Source organism: Corvus hawaiiensis, chromosome 4, assembly GCF_020740725.1.
Source record: "Corvus hawaiiensis isolate bCorHaw1 chromosome 4, bCorHaw1.pri.cur, whole genome shotgun sequence".
Taxonomy (NCBI): Eukaryota; Metazoa; Chordata; class Aves; order Passeriformes; family Corvidae; genus Corvus; species Corvus hawaiiensis.
Window position 1 is genome coordinate 59,963,777 of NC_063216.1, and position 21,765 is coordinate 59,985,541.

A 21,765-nucleotide genomic window follows, 5' to 3' on the forward strand; every position below is an offset into this window, starting at 1 on the left:
AGCTCAGAGCATTACATTGTTGCCATTAAATCTGATGTGTCTGTAATTTGTATGCTTTCCATTGTTGTAAGGTTTCTAAACAGAGATATATCCGAATCAAGTAACACGTGTTCTGCATGAGTACTCTATTTATATCCCTAATTTGAAAATTGTATTTATTCATCTCTCTAAATGCTTGCATGAGGTCCACTTGTTAATATTCGTAACTAAGAGTGGGCTTTTTGACTTTCCATGTGACGTCTTTAAAATAGTAATCTAGTAAATGAACAATTTCCACTTAATTTCTCTGGTAAAATTGTTACTTAAAAGATTCATTGTAAGCAATAATGGTAGATAGCCAGCTGAGGAATGAGATGTAGTATTGTTTGATAAGGGCAGGTGATGGGCACAGTGTCAGAGTTCAGATAAACAACAGCACACAGATACCTCCTGAGCTGCAGCTGTTTTCTTAAATCTTTCCTGTATACACCTCAGACTAATACTAAAGGCTATTTCTCAGCTTGTGTATATATTGATGGGTTTCCTTTGATGTTCCTAATGAATACAGTAGCAGGTCAAGTAAGCAGGAGTAGCAGGAGAGGCAGAACAACTCTGTATTTCTGGAAGGTACGAGCATAATGAAACCCCATCATCACAGGCCAATCACAGTCCCAGAGCTTTTGGGTACCCAGCACCTGGGAATGGCTGGGGCAGGAGGCTAACTAAGTATCCATCCTTTTGCCAGGGACTACATCAACCAACAAATCTCAGACTGTGCTATCCTAAGCATAGGTCCTTGTATAGTCTCATAGGGCCTTTTGTAGCCTTTATGTTTTATTAAGATCCTACAGGTTTTGCTGTAACACATTCTCAGTAGCGTATACAAATGTGTTATTTACCCACAACTAGTGAGCTTTCTGACTGTGAGATTAACACCTTAAATACTTACTGGAAATACTATCTGCTTTGTTCTTTTAATTTCTTTGTTTCACAGTATACCTCAGTGAGCTACAGGAATCCTGAAACTGTTTTATTTGGGCTAATTATTCCTTTAGAGCACAGGCAGAACACAAAAACCAGGTTAATGAACAGGTCACCTCTGGGCTGCTGCTGCCTGATTAGGGGCACAATGTCAAAGGAGATGCATACCTTGCTTGGAGATAATTGCCAGTTGCAGGGAAGTTCCTTCATTCTGGTTCTACTTTACTGTGTAGTTTGGCCTTATTGTTTAGGTATTTCTTAATGCAGCTTGCAGCCATGGACAATTTTCAACATTCCTGTAACAGCAATGTCAGAGATTTGCTGAAATGCCAAGCCTATTTTTGGTTATAAGTAGAGGATTAACGAATTGGAAATGAAAAGATCAACCTCATTGGATGTTCCAGCACAAGTTACTGAGGTGTCAGTTTTTCATGTTAATAGGAGTTTAAATGGTAATTGCATTTCAGAATAATTTAAACATTGGGATTCTCTTGGTTGGGTTTCTGTGGTGAGTATATAAGCGGAGGGGACAGGCTGGTAAGTGCACTTTGTTAGGTCTGTGTTGTTTTCAAAGGATTTCTGGGCGAGGTTGGACGTAATTTTCACTGCATCTTGTTCAATCATGTTAGGATTAGTTGTTGATTAATGATTAGTTGTTGATAAGATGTTGATAGGTGCCCATACAGAAACAAATAATCAATAAATCCACAGATGTTTGTTACCAGATAAATCTACCTCATTTTTTCCCTAGTCCATAGCTTCCATGAAAGAACATATGATAGCTCTCTTTTGCTCTTTTGTTCTTTTATATATATATATATATATATATATGTGTATATATATACACATACATATGTGTATCTATATATATATATGTCCTGGAAGACTTAACTCTCATAGGAGCTGCATACCCTGACCTTCTAGGAGGTGTTACCTGCCTTTATGAGCCTTAGGGGTATAAAAGCCTGTGTTTGACTAGTTTTTAAACTTCTCACTAGTTTTAACTTCTCTGCTTGACTGGCTACAGCTGTTCAGAAGAAATCATCGTTTTAAGAAAGCCTTGCTGTCTACCCCAATAATAAAAAGCGAAAATACTAATATCATTTTAACGGCTTGGGGACATACTACATAAAGGCTTTCTTCTTTTAGTAAGAAATGTGTCACTAATGGCAGTCTAGAGTTTTGATAGAATATGCTTACATCTTAGAAAAAGCAGAAAAAATAAATATATCTGCCTCATTAAACTAGAACACATCTTGAAAGGAGGCTATGTTATGTAATGATTTAACATATCTTTATATCAATTCATTAATGCTGCAGAAATTAAGATGAAAGGACAATGTAGGGAACAGGATCAGTTTCCCAAGTGCAGTCGCAGGATTGCACCAATGATAATGTCATAGTATTTTATAGTCACTTTGTGACAGTGCAGAAGATAACTCCATATTTCTCATTCTGATATCTCTCTTGGAGTCATAGAGCTGCTTAGTATGAAGCACTTTATTTCCTTTGCTGTTTTCCATAGGCCAAGGATGCTTAGTTAGCCTTCTCCAGGTAGTCTCCTTCTAACAGGACTGCTAAATGTGGAGAGACATCTGTGTAACACAAACATGTTTTAAAAGGGTTCAGGTTTGTCCAAAGACCACCTGGGGTTTTTTATGGATTTAGGGAGTAGCCATTTGCTTCTTTTTTGACAGTTGCTTTTCAGAATTTCCTGTTGTGTCTGATCCCAGTATTCAATCTCTTCTCTTGCCAACCAATCTACCTCAGCCTAAAAATTCGTCGCTCGTGTAATGTCAGGCTGACATTTGTGGATCCTATATCTGGGCAGGCTTTTGCTAGATGAGTTTGTATGGCAGCCGGTGTGGGGTCAGTAGCTCTGACCGAGGAATCTGTGACCAGTCTGGAGAGATGGACCCGAAAGGAATCGCCTTCCCGAGGCCTCGTGTCTTCGCTCAGCTGCTGGCAGAGGGGCCCGTGCAGAGGCTGTCAGCTCTTTAGTGATTGTCAGCTCGTGATTCCAGCTCAGCTCTGCGGGGCAGCCTCCAGGCCAGACCAGGGAGAGAGAGACGAGAGGCCCGTGTAGCTGTTCCGCACGAGGCAGCTTTATTAGTCCCTACTCCGGCGAAGGGGAGGCCAGGGACGAGCTCTCTCTGCCCTTTATAGGGATACAGGGGGTGGGTGTCAGAGGGTAAGGGCCAATGGGTTACAAAGGATCTGCACAGGGTCTCCCAGAGGATTCTGGGTTTGTTTTCTTCTCGCCGTAACAAAAGTAGCTCCCTTTCCAGGGGAGTTCTGCTGGGAGGTTTAGGCACTCTCCTTATCTCAGCAGACATCCCTCCAGGGCAGGGGCTGGGTGTACCCCACAAGTTTGGGTGAACTTTTCACAGCCACAGTGAAAAGGCAAGCTCTAAATTCTGTTAAACATCTGGAAATCTGTTCCTATGGAGTATCAGAATTTGTTTTTTGTTTAGTGAACTACGTCTCACCAGAGAAGAGAGAGGAGGGAAGGCTGCAGATTGAATTATACCACTTTGCTGAGGGTAACTGAAGGATGATTTAGGCTGCAGTTTCTGATTGAACATTACATGCATGTGTTCCCTAGGGATATACTGCAATAAACCAGTAAGCACAGGGCGAAACTAAAGTGCTAACACAAAGGCCTTAGACCAAAATACACCTGCTTAAAACTCTCTTGCTTATTATTATACTCCAGTATACAGGAGAGAGTGTTTGAAACAAAGTCATACCTTGAGGTTTTATGTAAAGAGGATTTCCCATGTACAAGAAACATAAAAAATATGTCTGGTTTTTTAGAGCTGATGTGGTTACTGTTGAGCAAAATTTAACCCTCTGGATGTGGTATGTATATTGACTTATTTCTAGGCAAGAAAATACATCGAATCTCTTCCACATATGCCTCAACAGGATTTGAAAGCAGTGTTTCGTGGTGCCAATCCATTAGGTAAGAAAGTCAGACTGACAGATAAAATTTTTCACTAACATATGAACTCCTTGAGTTCCTTGCTGTATGATCCCATATAATAATAATCAGACCAGTGAAAAGAGCTTTGTTTAACCTTTCATCCTGAGACTGTTTTCCCTTCATGAAGCCTGTGTCTTTTTGTTTCTGGTGGAAATTACAGGAACCTCCTAAAGGGAAATGGTCCATGGATGAAAAGCAAAAGCCAGCTATACATAGCAGAAATAAATAAAAATATCAAGGGGTCTAGATTAGAGACATCACTTCTGGCTCAAGAAGGCCATGAGCTGTAAATTGCTGGCAAGTAGAAGAATATACCAGGAAGTATAGCTGTTTGAATGACCCTTTTGAGTATTATTTCCTGGGAATATATGAGCCATTGTTGGACACAGGATACTGGGCTAAGGCAGACCTTTGATCTGATCCTCTACAATTGTTTTTCTGTCTAATCAAATGGTTCTGCCTGTGCAAAAGAGGTGTTTCTGTGAACTTCTCGTGACATGACAAAGGAGACACTTGAGTCATCAGAATCATCTCACTGCAGTACCTGGTCAGTTCCATCAAGTGTACATTACAGGGAAGTATTGTGAGTTAAATTGCTTTGAATTCATTTTGTGGTTTAATACCAATTTTATTCTTACAAATACAAGTTGTTTGGAATGCTTTCATATTAAAAAATGGGATTTATTTGCCTGAAGTACATGAGAGCATGCTACATATTAATAGCATAAAGGCAAATTAATGCCAATACTTATATGAAAGCAGTAAAAAAAGTAGCATTTTAAATAGTTACGATAAAATTCCATAAAAAATTAATTTCAGCCATACAAGTATCTCTCATTTCTAGTATACTTCAAATGTCAACTTCAAACATATTTTGTTTATGCTGGGTCCTGTGAAGTTTCTTTGGGGTTTTCATCTGATCATTTCATTGGTGCAGCTTACTAGAAGTGTAATCCCACATTTTATTCACAAGTTACTTAGCTTGGTCCCGATCAGTGCAAACTCAAGCACATGATGCACAACACAGGGTATTACCTTACAAGTACACATGGATCTGTTTAGAAATAAGTCCTTGGATATCTGAAGAGGTCAATCAGATCTCAAATCGACTATAGTGAACCTTTGTGCATGCCACAAGCAAAACAGAAGCTTCCTCCAGCTCTCTTTTGTACTCACAGTACAAAATCTTCAAAACTTACTTGTTATGTTGTCTAAATTTTGTCAGTAATATTATGTTTAAGGTGAGTGAGAATAGGTTGTGTGTAAACAGTTGCCTTTTCTTTTTTTTCCTCATGGTCTCTTCTGGCTTTGGACCGCATTTCTCTTTTTCCCTTAGCTGTAGATCTGCTTGAGCAGATGCTGATATTGGACAGCGATAAAAGGATCACTGCCTCGGCAGCACTCGCGCATCCCTACTTTGTTCAGTACCACGATCCGGATGATGAGCCTGAGGCCGAGCTGTACGACGAGTCCATCGAGAACAAGGAGCGAACCGTAGATGAATGGAAAGGTATCAGAATTGCATGCAGTAGTGAACACATGTAGCAGAAGAAAGCCTTACTTTAATAACAGTTTCCCTCCACTGCTAGCCAGAGGAATTTGAACTTTCAAGCCTCAGGCAAACACAATAAGTTCATATGTGTGCTCGTGGGAGTGGACGGGTAGAAAGGCTTATGTTTCCTCTCTGGATTTTGCCCACACCCCCCATTCTGTCATCTCCTTAGTAGTTTCCCTGTACCAGTAAAAGCTTAACTAAAAGTTTATGCTAGTTACCAGGTAATCACACACTCTGTTTTGCTTTTAGCTTTCTAGGTCAGATCCCCATCTGAAGTAACTGTCTTGGGGCAAATGACACTACTTGGGATTCTGGTCTAGCTCTGTTCAGAATCAGAAAGTAGTATTATCCACATAGATGTGTATTTTGTTAACATGTCTTTAGACATCAAAGGAATTGGGATTCATAACTAAACCATGCTATTGGTCCTGTTTGAAATGATAGTTGATGATTTTACTTGAGAGTGACACCGCAAAACCCTTCTTTGATAAATACTGCAACAACCTTCCATGCTTGCAACATGATCATATTGCACTGCAGTATCACGGAAGTAAGGTGTCTCAACATTAAACTGCAAGTACACTGAAAAGTACAGTCCAATTTCATCACTGTCTAATGAGGACATAAAATTCTAAAAATTCCTTACTAGAGATTTTAGATTTAGAATAATGTTGTAGAAAACTGATTGTTTCTGTTTATCAATAAAGACTTTCCTTGGCTTAAGATGAAATATGTCTTCTATAAAATAATGTTCTTTTGTTTCTATTTGCATTTTCTTTAACTTCTACTCTGAAAAGATTTGATAAAAATGTATTGTCATAGTGGTTAGGTTTATGATGAAGAATACTGACTTCTCATGGCTTCCTCATGCCCGTCCACTTGTGCCATGTTTTATCCAGGGCATTACAGGGGAGAAAGCAGACTGTTTACAGCAAATGTAACTTAAAGATATTAGTGGGGTCATGGCTCTCTCTACAATAAATCAACCTCCTAGAGCCCTGGAAATGCTTTTCTAGAAACTGTGTCTGTACAAACAAGGAGGATTGACTGGCATAGCTTACCCCTTACACATGCTCTCCTCTGCAGAACCTGGCAGCCTGTAGCACCACCCATACATCATCTTTCTTGAGAGCTATGTTCATTTGCTGCTGTACTTAGGAGTGAATGATTTTTTTTCTGCTGCTTTTTCAGTTGCCCAAGTATTTAACAGGAAAGTTTAACAATTTCTGAGTCATGAAGCTGATTTCTCTTTGTGATGAAACTCCGTTGAAATTATTTCAGGAACAATCTTAACATCTTAACACTTTCTAAACTGAAATGAGGACATGAAGGTGAATTCTCTTGGAAGGACAGTATCATATTATTTATCATTACATTTATCATGTATCATTTTTTACATAATTGACCTTGATGGAACTACAGGTCAAATTTGTTCTTTATTCAGGTTTAAAAAAAGGCCTGAGACAAAAATCTCAAAACTGGCACAGCTGGTTTGCTGCTTCTCCTTCTTCTTTCTGGTCATATTTTTATCTTGGGGAATAATTTTTTTTTATTTTTAAGTACAGCATGTGCCACTTTTAAGTAAGATGACATAAAATGTTTGTAGTGTTGATGAAATATTGACCCAATTTCTCAAGATGTTAGTGGCATGTTTCTGCTCTTTTTCTGTTCAAGTTAAAAATCAGTGGTGCCTGATCTCAAGGGACTGAGCACCAAAGTAAAATGAGATTTCAGACACTTTGTCTTATACATTATGCACTTCAGAGTTTTCTTGGCCTCCGTTGCACACTGCTGAGGCTTGCAGCCCAAGCTCATCGATTTCTTACTGACATGTTTAATCAGTTAGAAAATATTTCAAAATTTTAGAGGCTGAGAGTATGCTATTCAGAATTATGTCCAAGGCAGAAAACAGGACATAACTGTTAGCATGAAAAGATAAAGGGTTATTCCCAAAGCAGGGTAAAATAGCAAGTAACCCATGTTTCTAGCTATTGATGAATATAGAACTTCTTGATGAAAGCTGTTACACGCTTCTAAGACAAAAAGAAAATTTTTTTCAGAGAACTGTAAAATTAAGTTAGCTACAGTAAAACATTTAAAAAACAAACCAAAACAAAAACCAGGATCACAAGGCATTAGCACAGAATTGCAAATGATATATAATTGAAGGCAACTGACTGAGAGATGATAAAGAATGTTCTCCACAGTTAAAAGTGTACATTTAAAAACCTATCGAGGTACTTTTAAAGATTCCATTTTCCATTACATTTTGTCTTTTATTACATCATTTTGGCAAGTCATCTGACAGCATAATTGATGTTTTCATTTCAGGGCCCATGTGTTTTAGTAATGAGTTAAAGGGGACAGTCATGTTGTACAATAACAGTATTTGTGAGTCTGATTTGTAATCTGAGGTTAAGAGGAGGATTCCTAGTGAATTCAGTCTGGTTTTGGATCTGGATGCTAAAAAGGCTGGAAATACAAACTACGAGTCACATGTATCTGTAGAACTGTTTTGTCTGGAATATTTTTCTTCTGAAGAGAGTATCACCTAATTCTTCTCTCTTCCTTACACCCCCTCTACAGAACTTACCTATGAGGAAGTGAATAGCTTTAAACCACCTGACTTAAAAATGGACAGCCTGGAGATAGAACAGTGAAGACAGGCAGTTCTGTCTTGCCTTGCTGCACTATGAAGACTGTTAAAATACAACCATACAATTTAACCTGTGGTCAGATGTAGATTTTACTATCCAAAGATGTTGGAGGAGATGTGGAAAAACAGATGCATTAAACAGAAGCCAGATGTTGTCTGTTTGGGGGGGGGGGGGGGGGGGGGGGGGGTGGAGTTTGCCTTGTAATATGAATGTATTCCCAACTCACAAAGGGTGGTAAAGAACTGCTTCATTCTGACAAAATTATGCACTGAGTTCTGTCAAGCTGTGTGTTCTGCATGTTTCATTTTATCAGTTGTATTGCCAAAATAAAGGTGACCTTTTAAATTAATTTTTAAATTGTACATTTAAAGCATGAATGTATACAAACATAAACAAGAAGTCCATACAAGCAATCCTTTTTTTTTTTTTTTTTGTGGCATTTTATCTGTCTGTTTTCGTACTATTTATAGTTAGTGCCTTTAAGAAGAGGGGGCGTGGTAGTGAGATAGACAGAATATGCATATGTAGTCATATCTGTGGTAGTCTTACACATTTACTGGATGTCTCTCAAGCAATCTTAACACTAGTTGAAAGTCAGTAAAAATAAATCTTTCTCTTCTCTTGACATTCAAGTGTCTGTTCTCATTATTTTCCCCATGTATTTTTTAATCTGCACAACACCCATTTGTGAGACAATTTTACTTCCCGATGGTATTCCTAACGGTGCCACTTGCTGGACTGTTGGTGATTTTGCCTGGGTTTACAGGAAGGTGCCTTGAAGGTACTGTGGCAGAGCTCTGTAGACTTCTGCAAGCTTTAGCAAAGGCTGTCACAGATGGCAGTGCAGGAGTGCTCAGTTCAGTTCACAGCTTTGAATTAAATATTCCGCATTGTCTTATTTTCCTTCACATAATCCTTGGGAAAGTGACTAATAATTGCCATTGGAAGACATGACAAAACAAGATTTAAGAATTCGACACATTCTCATTGGAGGGGTTTTTTTAAGCAAAATTTTAAAGGCTTTCCAACTCTGAAAAGTTGGAAAATTAAATTAAAAATTGCAGGATACACCAGATACTGAAATTTCTTAAAGAATTAAATGTATCTGATTCCTCCATTGAATGCATAATACTGTGACAGGAACATCCTTTTTGGCACAAGGCCTCTTGTATTGTACTGGCTGTGTCTTTCTACACACTTGTGATTCACAGTTGTTCAGTGTTCATTTTTGTGTCTTGTCCTTGCTCTGTCAGAGTCTTATTTTGGAGGTGGCTTTTTATAATATTTAGGTTTTCTGAAACTTTTGTCATTGATATTCAATTGTATAGCTATTATATAAGGTAATGGATTCTACTGCATTTACTTTCCTCTGTATCTTTTCTATGTAAAAAGAAAGGCTTTTTCTTAATAAACAGATTTAAAAACAAAAAATCAAGTCCAAGAACTTTGATTTTTTCAGAAATAGAAATAGGCATTCCATCTAGAAAATATGCTTCTAATTTGTGGACTAAGTGATGGATTGTTTTGATAATGTTTTCCAGTTATTCAATACTTGCGTCAATGAAATAGAGCCACTTGTATTCAAGTTTCCCCAGGGCATATTAATCTGAAAGTAAATGCCTGCATAGATTTCTTGCAACTCCTCTGAAGTGCTGTCAGCCATCATTACTTTGGCTTCCTGTGAAGCTGGATGAGGCCTGTAATGATCATGCAATGACTGAAATTCATGCTGACTAAAATAGGTGAAACACTTGTAAATCCTTAAATTATTTCTGACTACATAATGAAAATATTCACTCAGACATATCTTAAACGTTTTTTTAAATTTGTTTGTTTGCCAGTTAAAAGTAGCTCAGTGCTTTCTTTTCTCTGAAATCTGATACTGAGCTTACAAGCCTATTTGGCAGCTCCATTTCAGCTGGAAGGGCAAAGATGAAGTAAAGAGATTTCACGAGAACTTTTTGTGTCCAACAATTAATTTATTATGGGGTTCGTCCCTTCATTTGTTTGATCTGGTTTCCTAGCTCTAAGGGTGGCCGTTGTCAAATGTTTCAAAGGATGCATAAAACTATGGTTGCCATAACTCTGCCACTTGAGATAGAAAGAAAGTTTTATATTTCTTCCAAAATTTGTTCTTCCGGCAACTCTGAATCTTCTTCTGAATATTTCCTTTGACATTCAGAGATGCAATTTTTTTCTAGGAGATAAATTATGTAGGAAGAATACGGTCATAGCCACACTTAAACTAATGAAAGGTGACAGTAATGGGCAACAATAGCTCAGCTCTTTTTAATGAATTACCATCAAAACCTGTAAATCATCTCATTTTAACATCAAGAAAAAGAGTGCCTTTAAGAAGAGACGGTGTGGTAGTGAGATAGACAGAATCTTTTTCCTAGATATGCAAAATGAAGGCAATTACTTAGACCTCAAAAGCCAATAATTAAAGTATTTTTCTAGGGCAGGTAACCAGCTCCCTTGTGGCAATCCAATATGGGACTACAATTTGATAACTTTATCAGTTTATGACAGCAGGAGAGGGTAATTGGAAAGCCAGTACCCCACTGGGACAGAAAGGTGGAAGGCTTAGCACTAAGAATGCTCATCATTTGAACACAGAAGAAAACATTTCTCAACCAACGCAAACAGGCAAATGGAGGTAATCATCAAGGAGTGAGGGCTTTGTCAGGCTTGGTGAGGCAGATGGCTTAAAATTTTTAAACAATAAATTTTAAAGATTAAATAAATATAAAACTTTTTAAAAAATTTATTTGCTAAAAATGTCTTTAATGAAGGCATTGATTACGTGGCCCAAATGTTATTTGTAAAACTTGCGGTGGTGCCTGCTTAAACAGTGGGGGTTTAATCTCCTGACAGCACTGTTACTTCCATGAGCACAGTTGTGCCTTTGTAGGTGCTCTATACATTGCACATATGTTTGAGGAGAGCAGCATAGGTTTTAGCCTGCATTAAATTAGGGTACTCTCATCCCTGGCCACCTGCAAGCTCAGAGGAGCATGGCTGGGCTTTGCACATGGAGGAGGCAGCTCAGGCTTCCAGTGGGGAGAGCACAGCTGTCCAAGGGCTTTCTCTGGTCAATTACTGACATTGTTAGCAATTTAGTTTTCATCTGAATTTATCTAATTTCAGCTTCCAGTCATAAGAGCTTGTAATCCATCCACCTACTGAACTGAAATCACTCCTAGTTATTTATTATTTCACTCTATAATCAGGGTTAGTGCAACCCCAAGTCTAGCAATTTTACCGTCACTGGCAGCAAAAGGTCTTGCAAAAGGAAAATCTTTTGCATGCATCTCAATCTTTTGACAGGCCGAAGTATACACTACACTTTTAGAGTCTGCATCTTTATTTTTTAAGCTCTTTACCTCATCAGCACTGAAACCCAGCAACAGGAAATTGATATGACACAAAGCAGACAAGAATAAAAAAATTTAATCTACAATGGACCAATGGAAAGAAAAGCCAACAATAGTTTAGAGGAGAAGCACAGTTTTAGAGGATATCATGTGCCATACCCTAAAGATACAAAGTCGCTACTTGAGTATGAAACAGCAGGTTTACTAATAAGTCTGAGAATTTATAGAGGGGAAAAATAATAGGAAATTAGGTAATCAATACTGATATATTAAAAAAATATGTAATTATCAATAGGTCAAGAGTCATTATTTAGACAGCATTGTTGCAGAGTTCCAGGGAGTGCTCTTGGTGTTTTTTTGATATGGTATAAAAGATGAAAGCAAAAGGGAAGAAGGGTCACTGTGCTGCAGGATCTGACACAGTGAGCTCATCCTAAGGGTCAGGAGAGGAACAACCCTTTCAAGGACAAAATGTTGGCAGCAAAAGCACTTTTGACAGAGGTGAGAAGCAATCAATACAAAAGTCACTTCCTTTCTTTCTTCCTGTCACATGTGCTCCTGGGTCATAACAAGAAAACAGACCTCTACTTTCCCCACTCTTGGGAGCTGGTCAAAGATTAATCTGTCCAAAAAGTACCATATTGAGCTGCCGGCACAAATTACTTGAGTATATCCTTTGCTACATCTGTAAATTACTGACTTGGCCTGGGAATCCCTGACAGATGAGCAGTGGTAAAGATTTAGCTCTCATGGAAAGAGAATTGCACTGTAAATTTCTGCTTTTGTTAGCAGCAGAAAGGGATTCAACCTCAACAAGATCAGTCTCTTCAGGAAGGAATTAATAGCAACACTTCCATTTGCTTTAAAAGCAGCTGCTTTTTTTTCTCACATTGCTGCTACTGCTGCTAGTGTTTATGGACGCAAGCTCTGGTCTTTAGAAAATCAGCACACTTGCACAAGTGAGAGTACCAAATGTCATTGATTTGAGTCTGGGTAAGGGGTTTTAAGGCACTAGTACCAAGAGATTTAGAAAGCTACATTAGTGTCACTGCCACTGCCCTTCTTTCTGCTGTAAGATAAAATATTGAACTGATACACCTAAAAGGGTCTAAGTTTTCACTACAAGGAGGGAATATATTGTGAGTTTTCTATGTGAACACTGATCTTCCAACCAATCTTCCAACACTTAATCCATTAGACTGGAAATTTCTACATAATGAGTGAAACTCTTCAATTAGGCTTCAATCTTGCACACATACAAATGCTTCATTTTGAACTCCCATAGTCCCCCAGCTCCAATTATTGTCACAAATTAAGATGTGTACCATAGCACAGAGGTTTTAGCCAGTCCTTTTAGGTTCCAATTCAATCACAAATCATACTGAATGGAGCAGAAATACTGAATTGCAGTGGCAGCCCCGAGACAACTATACATTAAATCTGCTATAACTGGCAGCCTCCACGGAGCAATACCTTGTTCCTTCTAGAATAATACCATGTAGATTAGCACTCAGATAATACATTCCATTTTAGAGCCTGATGGCTCAAATCAAGAACCCATAGTTAAATTACGCTCTGTGCAAAAATTACATACAGTACTCCTGTCCTGCCCAGCTCTCTCATTAGGTTGAGATGGAAACACAAAAAACTAAGGCATGGGTGAGATGGGGATAAGAAAGCCACAACCGTTTTGGTGATTTAAACAGGAGATGTGCACAGCTATGCAGTGACAGATGAGTAAAGTTACCCATCAGTGATATCCATTGGCACTCTTTTCATATGATTTTTGCACTGAAGTTGGGAAACCCTTCAGGAGGTTTTTTTTTTCTCTGTACACTATAGCATCTCATACTGCGACAGTCTGTGATAGTTTAAAAATTAAACTCCTTCAGTATATTGTAGGAGAGGACCTTTTGGTGGATCCTGAGGAGAAAAAGTTAGGCGAGTGTTAAAAGTAATTGACTTATACATAGGTGTTTACTACTCTATGCAACTGGCTTCTCTTCCTCCACCCACCTCCAGCAAGCAGGGATAACGGGGTAGTACTTAGGAAGTTCTCACTTGACCTCTTTAAAAAAATGAAACGTATAGTTTTAATTATGTTTTTTAAATAAAAAAGCACTTAGGTGGTGCATATTTATTTCTTTCTGCCGATGGTTGAGTGACCTTGCAACATGGCAAGGCCCCCAGGAGGGCTACATGTCACAGAAACTGGAACTGAAGCACCCTGCTCATGGGGCAGAGAGACAAAACCAGAAAAGTTGCAAAATAGTTGGCAGTTACTGCAGTGGGGAAGGGTGGGGACAAAATAGTACAAGAGTATTTTCAGATTAAAACTGAGATTTTTTTTTATTATTATTTTTAACCTTTACTTCTTGTTGTAATAAATAAAATGAACTTACTTCCTCCATGGCAACATTTCTAGGTAGACAAGCACAGAGTATTTTTTGAAGGTGGGGATATAGAAAGTTTGTTAAAAATAATAATGTTCTAGGAATCAGATTTTGACAATTCAGCAAGATTTTATGTTTATTGACATTTAAGGTATATTTTACACAACTAAATTATTCATATGTGAATTAGTGTATAAAGAATAAAACTACCATGTGAAAGTCATATAAACAGGCAGAAAGATGGGAAGATGTTTGATTTTTCAAAGGACTTTGTATGATCTTCTTTCCCGCTCGTTATCTGGGCCTGGACTGGAGATCAGGTGCCAGTCCCTCTCCCTGCTGGCACTGATGCACTCCTGCACCCAGGGCCCAGCAGCTCACCCACGGTTCAGCTCCTGACAAAAAGGGCTGTGCTGTTTTGTCATCTCCAAGTGATAATTTGTGGTGAGCAGCCTTGCCATCAAACTTTCTTACCAGACTTCATACATGTAAGATTTCTCAGGAAAACAAGGTTAGATTTCTCACTGCTCGCTTGTAGAGCTTCTGCTCCAGCACCAAAGCTTCACCTCCAGGCTGGAGTGAAATTGAGCTCTCAGTACCCAGAGGGACTAGAAAGAGTACTGTACACATCCCATCTACCTCATATGCTTTGCAGCTGATGGCAACCGCCCAGCACATCAAAAGATGGTTCTTAAAAAAAAAACCACCACATTCTGATACCTCTTAAATCTTCCCTTTATGGGATGAGCATTAGGAAAGGGCAATTTTTGCACCATTAATGCACTTATTATTTTTTGTTAATGATGTGTGAAGAAGGTCCCTTTTTTCTATGAACTTTACAATAAACATATGCCAGAAGCAGAAACATCTGATAGCATTCCTTTCTTAATCTATCCTGTCAAGCACACATTGCCCAGAGTAAGATATGGCTGTAGCATCTATTAGTCCCCTTGCAACAAACTGTCTTTAGGAAAACACATCACCATGGATCCAGCTGAGCCTAGCAGGATGCAAAGACTCATGCAGTTTGTGACACTGCTGTAAGACCTACCAGCTGTGGACGGACCCACGTTTCTTGCCTCACTCCCTTCATAGACACTTTGACTGGTTTATTAGACAAAGCTTTCCTTGTTACAACAGTGCTGATTTCCCAGTCTTTTCAGTAAGTTTACCAGTTCTTCTCCTCTATGTGTGACATGGTGGGAAAAGCTGGTCTTGTATTTGACCTACACAGCTACTTCATCTATCTATCTATAGCAAAGTGTTGGGGTTTTAGTTTAGTCTTAGGTTTTCCTGTTAAAGGAATTTTCTCCCATATGCATGTTGCTAGGGGACAAATAGCTCTACTTAAGAAAGACAAAAAGGGGAGTGGGGCGGGCCGGGCTACTCCTTTGTCTACACCTGGGTGTGGGGTCAGTTCGCTCTGAGCGTCCGGAGAGAGAAGCTGCAGAGAAAGGAGCTGCTGCTCCTTTCTTTTTGGCCGTTCTTTCTTCCTGCTGGAAGCAACGCCGGGACCCCAAAAGCCGCTTTCCCTGCCCTGCTGGAGACCGAGCTGTGGCTGCCCTGCCCCGCTGCTGCTTCGAGCTTTCGCTACGCTGTAGCCCTGCTCACCCTGCCTGCCTGGGCCTCCGTGGGGTTCTCCCATCTGGATACATCTCGTCTGCCACCCGGGATTTGCGTTCGTCCCTGCCATTCCAGCCTGCTGTTCCTGAGAGTCCGGGATCAGCTGCCCAGCGGTTTGTGAAGCCTTTGTTCCATCCCTTCCCGGGATCCCAGGGCACCAGAGCCGCGGGTTTCCCGAGCTCGCTCCGGAGCGCCCCCTGCAGCCGCGGGGGAACCATCGCACCTGCCCTGCTCACCGGGAGCCGCCAGCGCCCCTGCCGGCTGCGAGCGGAACTGCACCCGAGGGGAAAGGGCCCGACAGCCGAGAAGGCTGGGACTGGGTTTGTGATTGCTGTTACTGCCATAGTTGTTGTTGTTTTGTTTGACTGGTTATATACATATATATATATAGTAAAGAACTGTTATTCCTATTTCCCACATCTTTGCCTAAAGGCCCTTGATTTCAAAATATAATAACTTGGAGGGAAAAGGGGTTATATCTGCCACTTCAAGGGGGGCCTCTGCCTTCCTTAGCAGACACCTGTCTTTCAAAACCGAGACACAAAGTATGCCTTAATACTTATATGAAGGAAAAACATGGGAAAACCAGCAGTGGATGACTTTGTCAATTTAAAATCTTTTACAAAAGTTGCTCTGCAATATTCTCAGCTTCTGCACAAGAGTGACCTTGTCTTGGTGCTAAGTTAGTACTTTTATCTACTGTATCAAAATCATCTGCTTTCTGCCTTGATAAAAAGCAAGCAGTAAAAAAGTATCACTTTGTCACAACTGGATAAAGGAAAAGTAAGTGAGGGATGAAAAGCAGAACTAATCCTCTCTGTATTTGAAATACATATAATGGTCATTAAAAGCAATTTAACTAATGGACTAGTTCAAAACAAGAGGAAGCTACTCTATCCTTCACCTTACCTGTACCACATATCACACCAGCCATCATCTGAATGGCAAACAGCATAGACGGGATGTCAGAAATTTAAAAAAAACCTCCTGGGGCAGTAGATTTTTTAAAGTAAACATCTACCATTGATCTAACACTCCTCACAAGCCTCACATTAACTGCTAAACGTCAGAAGGTTGCTCTCCATTCTTACTAAACCAGAGAGTCAATCAGGTCAGCGGAGAGCAGCACTGGAACATAGGGCTGGTGGCTGGAAGGTTGTGTTCTTCCGGTATCCCAGGAGGAGTGAGGGCAGGGTGGCTCTTCCACATTTGGTAGTCAGGCACGAAAAGGGCTGGGCCCCTGGCAACTACCAAAATGGCATCGGAAACCACAAAATTTGGCCAGATTGCCCCTTTAGAGCTAAACCATAAATTGAACTGAAGTGACAGCAAGTCTGAATTACCTAACCTCAGCAACATTGCTCAGGGGCGAAATCAAACAAAAAAAAAGCTTTACCAGACCCTGAAGGACAACAATTTTAATTATATTCACACAGAGAACACATAAAACATATTTTAATCCAGGTCTTTGCCTTACACGTGTTGCTGGCCCAGGCCTATTTATTGCAGAGCTACTGAGAAGGTTGCTCTTGTCCATACTCCAGCACCACAGTAATTTCAAGCCACTGTTGCAACAGTTCCATTCCAGTTCACATCAGCCATGCACAGTACCACTTGCTCTGAGCACCTGAACCAAGTGTGTGCTGGTTTTTATTTAACTATGTGAAATATTGTTGTAACTTGTGGTCTGACCCTGGGATGATCTGGGGACCCCTCAGCTGTTCGTCTCAGGGCAGAGGCCATACAGAAGCTCTTTTTTGTTCATACACAAACCCAGCTCAACCAGCTGCAGCCTCTCGTACTCCTTAACACTTCGATGCAGCAGTCGGTGACACCTCACCGGAACCCGAGCACAAACGCAAAACGGGCTCCGCGTGAGGGGTCGCATCGTGACGTGGAAGAGACGGCCAGGAGGGGTTTGCTCCCCACTGCAAGGACTCGCACGGACAGCGAGAGCCCCGGCACCTGCCTCTCTGTCCGGCCACGCTCCCCCGCCGCCGGGACACCGCGCCCTTCGCGCCTCAACCTCGGCGGAACGCAGCCCCTGACGCCCGGGCTGGAGGGGAGGGGGGCCGCTGCCGGTGCCGACCCCACTGCCGATCTCAGTGCCGGTCCCCAGCGCTGAGCCGGGGCGGCGGGCGGCGCTGCCGGCGGGGCTGCGCGGGGCCGGGGCGGGCGCGGGCGGCGCCGCTCGCTCAGGCCCAGCCCCTCGGCCCAGCCCCCCGGCGCAGCCCGGCTCGGCGGCGCTGGGCGCTCCCGCTCCCCCGGCCCGGGCTCTTTGTCGGCGCGTGCCGGCGGGGGTCGGCGGCGCCATGTCCTCCCCCAAGAATGGCTTCTACCGGCAGGAGATCACCAAGACCCTCTGGGAAGTGCGGGACCGCTACCGGGACCTGCAGCCTGTGGGGTCCGGCGCCTACGGAGCCGTGTGGTGAGCGGGGCGGCGGGGGCAGTCCGGGCGGAGGCGATGGCGGTGGCCGGGAGGACGCTGCCGGGCCCGGCCCTCTGGCGTGCTGCTTCTGCCAACTTTTCCCGGTTGTTGTCCGGACCCGCCCGGTGCCGCCGGCCCCAGGGGGGCAGAGGGGCGGCCCCGCTGCTCACCTGGCCTCACCGCTGTCCCGCTGGGGGAGCCGACCCACGCGTGTTCCATCCCTGGGGCGAGCAGAGCCCGGAGCGCTGCCCCAGCCGTGCCCGGGGAGCGCTGCCCGCGGCTGCCGAGTCCGTCCCGCGGCACCCCGGAGCGGCAGTGTCCCCAAGCCCGGGGTGTTGTAGCCCTTTGGACGGGCTTCTTGGTTTGGGTCTGCGTTGGTGGTGGGTTTGGGCGTTTTGTGGGATTTTTTTGTCTTATTTTTGGTTTGGGTATTTTTTTTTTCCCCATTCTCTAGCTGTTCCTCTTTAAAGCTTTTAGTATTTGTCTACATTTCATCACAGAGTGTGGCAGGCGAATGAAGTGAGATGGCTGCTGGCAGAGGTGCTCTGGGGAGGTGGTCTTCCCCAGGGCATGGGGGCTGCCGGCCGAGGTCCCGGCAGCGAGGGGCAGGATGCAGCCACTGCTCGGTGCCGGCCGGGGTTGCTCTGGTTCGCAGACTTGCTTCGGTCCTTGCTCACCAAACTCTTTCTTTTCCCTTAAAGCTCAGCCGTCGATGGAAGAAGTGGCACCAAAGTGGCCATTAAGAAATTGTACCGCCCCTTTCAGTCTGAACTCTTCGCCAAACGAGCTTACCGGGAGCTGCGTCTCCTGAAACACATGAAGCATGAAAACGTGAGTTGGGTCATTAGCTCAAAACCATAGCTTAGGCACTTTAAATCAAAGAAAATATTTAGATTTGGACAGGGCAGATGTGTAGCTGAAGGGAATTCTGGAATCTTTCAGCCTGTCTTTTGTCTGTCCTACAAACATCAGTTCACACAAACTAGAATATCCTGTGGGAAACACCACTTAATTTCCATGTAGGAAAGACTGGGTGGGGAAGGTTAGGACCACAGTGCAATTTGCTCAGCACTAGCGAGAGGGATTAAAGACCAGAAATTACAGTTTCCGTCACTGTGTTCCTGTGAGTTGCAGGAGAGTACAGAGCATGGGTCTGTAGGTTTCAGGTGCCAGCATCTTCTTTTTCTTTCTTTTTTTTTTCCCCTGAGCTTGCATGAAGATGCACACGTGCAAACGTTGAGGAGGGGTTAGCATTTTTCTCTTTTTTGATCATTCACGAAGCATTTGAAAGTTTCAGGCTCGTATTACTGTGAAACAGGAAAAGTCCACAAATGACTAAACAAGTTGCTTTATTATGAAGCAGAGAATAGCTTATAGAACTCTGCACATAATTCCCATGTAACATGAAAGAAGAACAGCTGTAGAAAGAAGTGTTGAAAGAAGTTAAAGAAAGATACATGGTCCCAATACTGCTTAGTGGTTTAGGAAAAAAATGAAGAAGTTTGTGTGAAAACAGTTTTTGTGGAGTCAAAGCATGGATTCCAGGTGAGAAGGGCTTGGAGGATCATAGTAGTAGTTTTAAGTGCTATTCATGAAGAATGCATATGAAATAAAAAGCCTGATAGTTTGGAGGGAGTTGTTAAAATGATGCATAAGAACATCGTTTAAAATGTTAGTTGATGTGGAAGATTAGAGCATACCTCCATTCAGAGGGCCTTCACAAAAAGCTGAGAGATAGAAAGTGAGGATGGGAGAAATTGGTAATAATAACTAGTCTTTGCCATTTAACATTATAATACTAATATTGTGAGTATTAACTAGGTTCATTTGAAGAATAATTTGTGGGATATCCTGACTGTCCAGAAGGAAAGAAGAGCTTTTGTAGGTTTAAGAAACTGTCTGCTTGTATATTTTAATCTAAACCTTTTAGTCTGATTACTTCACAGTAGCTGCTTCATAACCACTGCTGCACATGTTAAAAGAGTTAATGTTTGCAGGAAACTTCTGTGTATGGGCTTTAATACTCTCAGCGTTTTCTTTACTGAACATTTGGGAGTGGAGCAGCCCATGCAGTTGCCAAGCTTCTAACTGTGTCCAGAATTCTGAGATTATTTTTCTTCCATTTCCCAGAATAATCTGTTGGGGAGCATTTTCCACTCCTAGCAGGTTTTATGCAGTGTATGCCCTTTAGAATAATACTCTAGAATACCACTGTGACTCAATTGGTAATGAAAGAGTCCTGAAGAAAATGCTCACTGGGGAATGTGAGCACAATGTGTACAAATTACAAATCAATCTATATGAAGGAATGGAATGATTTACAGTCTTAGGAAACAGTTTGGGCCCCAGAAAAAAGAGGTTTATGTACTAAAGAAAGATTTTAACGTGAATTATGGCATCTACTTATTAGAGAACAAAGACTGAATAAATGATCCTGCAGAGATTGGAGGCAGAAGCTGACTATTCCACCCATCTGAGATGAGACTGACATGGTAGTACAGCCATCAAGACAGTTCCTATCCACCACCCTAGCCTCACTGCCTTTTGTCAGTCGTGTTGCCCATGGTGAATTAGGAGCAGCAACCATGCCTTTTAGGATTTTCAGTTCCCGAGCTGATCTCAAGGGTACTCCTTTAGCTGCTCCACCCATCCAGTATTAAACCAGAATGGCAGTATTGCTCCTCATCATGATTTTCAGCCTGACCTCTTTGACCCACAACCATTCTGTCAGAGAGCTGCTTTTTGCATATTTCATACAATCACAGAATCGTAGAATGGCTTGCATTGAAAGGGATATGAAAGACCATCTAGTTCCAGCCTTTCTGCTGTGGGCAGGGACACCTTTCACTAAACCAGGTTGCCGAGAAGCCCATCCAACCTGTCCTTGAACACTTCCAGGGATGGAGCATCCACAACTTCTCTGGGCAACCCATTCCAGTGTCTCAGCACCCTCACAGGAGAGAATTTCTTCTGTTTATTTGATAGTTAAAATTACATCCAATTCACTCTTCTGATCTGTTTTTGTTTCAAAATTACTTCTGTAATCACAAGGAATTTCATGTTGGCTTTAATGGAAAGTGTGATGTTTTGTTTGTTTCACTGTGATTGCCTCTCAAAGGACCATCTCTGCCCCTCGTAGCTTTCAGGGAATTTTTGTGTTAAGCATGCAGCAATGCATTATCATAATTTATTTAATCTTACGCTCTATTCAGAATGATGGAAGAAATTGTAATGGTCTGATACATTGTGTTAAAAATAGCAGCTCTGATCCTTCATTAAGATAGCAGAAGATACCATTAAACCTGTGTCTCAGTGATATAATTCATCAGCATGTCAGAATAAAAATGGAGGAAAACTACTGCTTAATACCCTAGATGACCTCCATTATATACCCTTTGAGGAATATGCTCATCTTTTTTATGTAGAAGGGTTTTAGGATGACCAGGAGTCCTGTAAAAGCAAATACAGGAGTAATTCTCCTGAATTTTATGGAATTCAAAATATTTTACTTTGTAGGGAAGCTAACTCACAGGTGAATTTGCTTGTGTATTTAGGCATTTTCAGGAGGAGGTGACTGGTTGCTGGCATACCATCTTTCATTAGACCTTTTCACTCCATAATGGCTCTCAAGTAAATGTAGTGATGCATATTTCTACATAGACCATGTGGCGAGGAATGTTTCTATATAAACCATGCAGACTTGATCACACAGGACTTCTCATCAACCCTTTGTAAACAAGTCCAAAGGAGTAATGCTGTAGAGGGCCAAGGACAGAGGCTGTGAGT

The 21,765-nt window shown here is 41.6% G+C and overlaps 2 protein-coding genes across 7 annotated transcripts in view; both read left to right on the forward strand.

Annotated features, from left to right (window-relative positions):
* MAPK11 (mitogen-activated protein kinase 11) overlaps positions 1-8,783 on the forward strand; it is a 31,822-nt gene extending 23,039 nt beyond the window's left edge. For all 3 annotated transcript variants that reach the window (XM_048300889.1, XM_048300890.1, XM_048300891.1), the window contains exons 10-12: positions 3,847-3,925; positions 5,283-5,456; positions 8,088-8,783. In XM_048300889.1, the coding sequence (XP_048156846.1) occupies positions 3,847-3,925; positions 5,283-5,456; positions 8,088-8,161 (327 nt within the window). In that variant the 3' untranslated portion in view covers positions 8,162-8,783. The remainder of the gene's footprint in view (positions 1-3,846; positions 3,926-5,282; positions 5,457-8,087) is intronic.
* An 8,994-nt stretch (positions 8,784-17,777) lies between these two features.
* The window catches only part of MAPK12 (mitogen-activated protein kinase 12), a 33,268-nt gene continuing 29,280 nt past the window's right edge, over positions 17,778-21,765 (forward strand). For 3 of the 4 annotated variants that reach the window (XM_048300893.1, XM_048300896.1, XM_048300895.1), the window contains exons 1-2: positions 17,778-17,979; positions 18,681-18,810. In XM_048300893.1, the coding sequence (XP_048156850.1) occupies positions 17,864-17,979; positions 18,681-18,810 (246 nt within the window). In that variant the 5' untranslated portion in view covers positions 17,778-17,863. The remainder of the gene's footprint in view (positions 17,980-18,680; positions 18,811-21,765) is intronic. The other variant, XM_048300894.1, reaches the window with a different exon arrangement.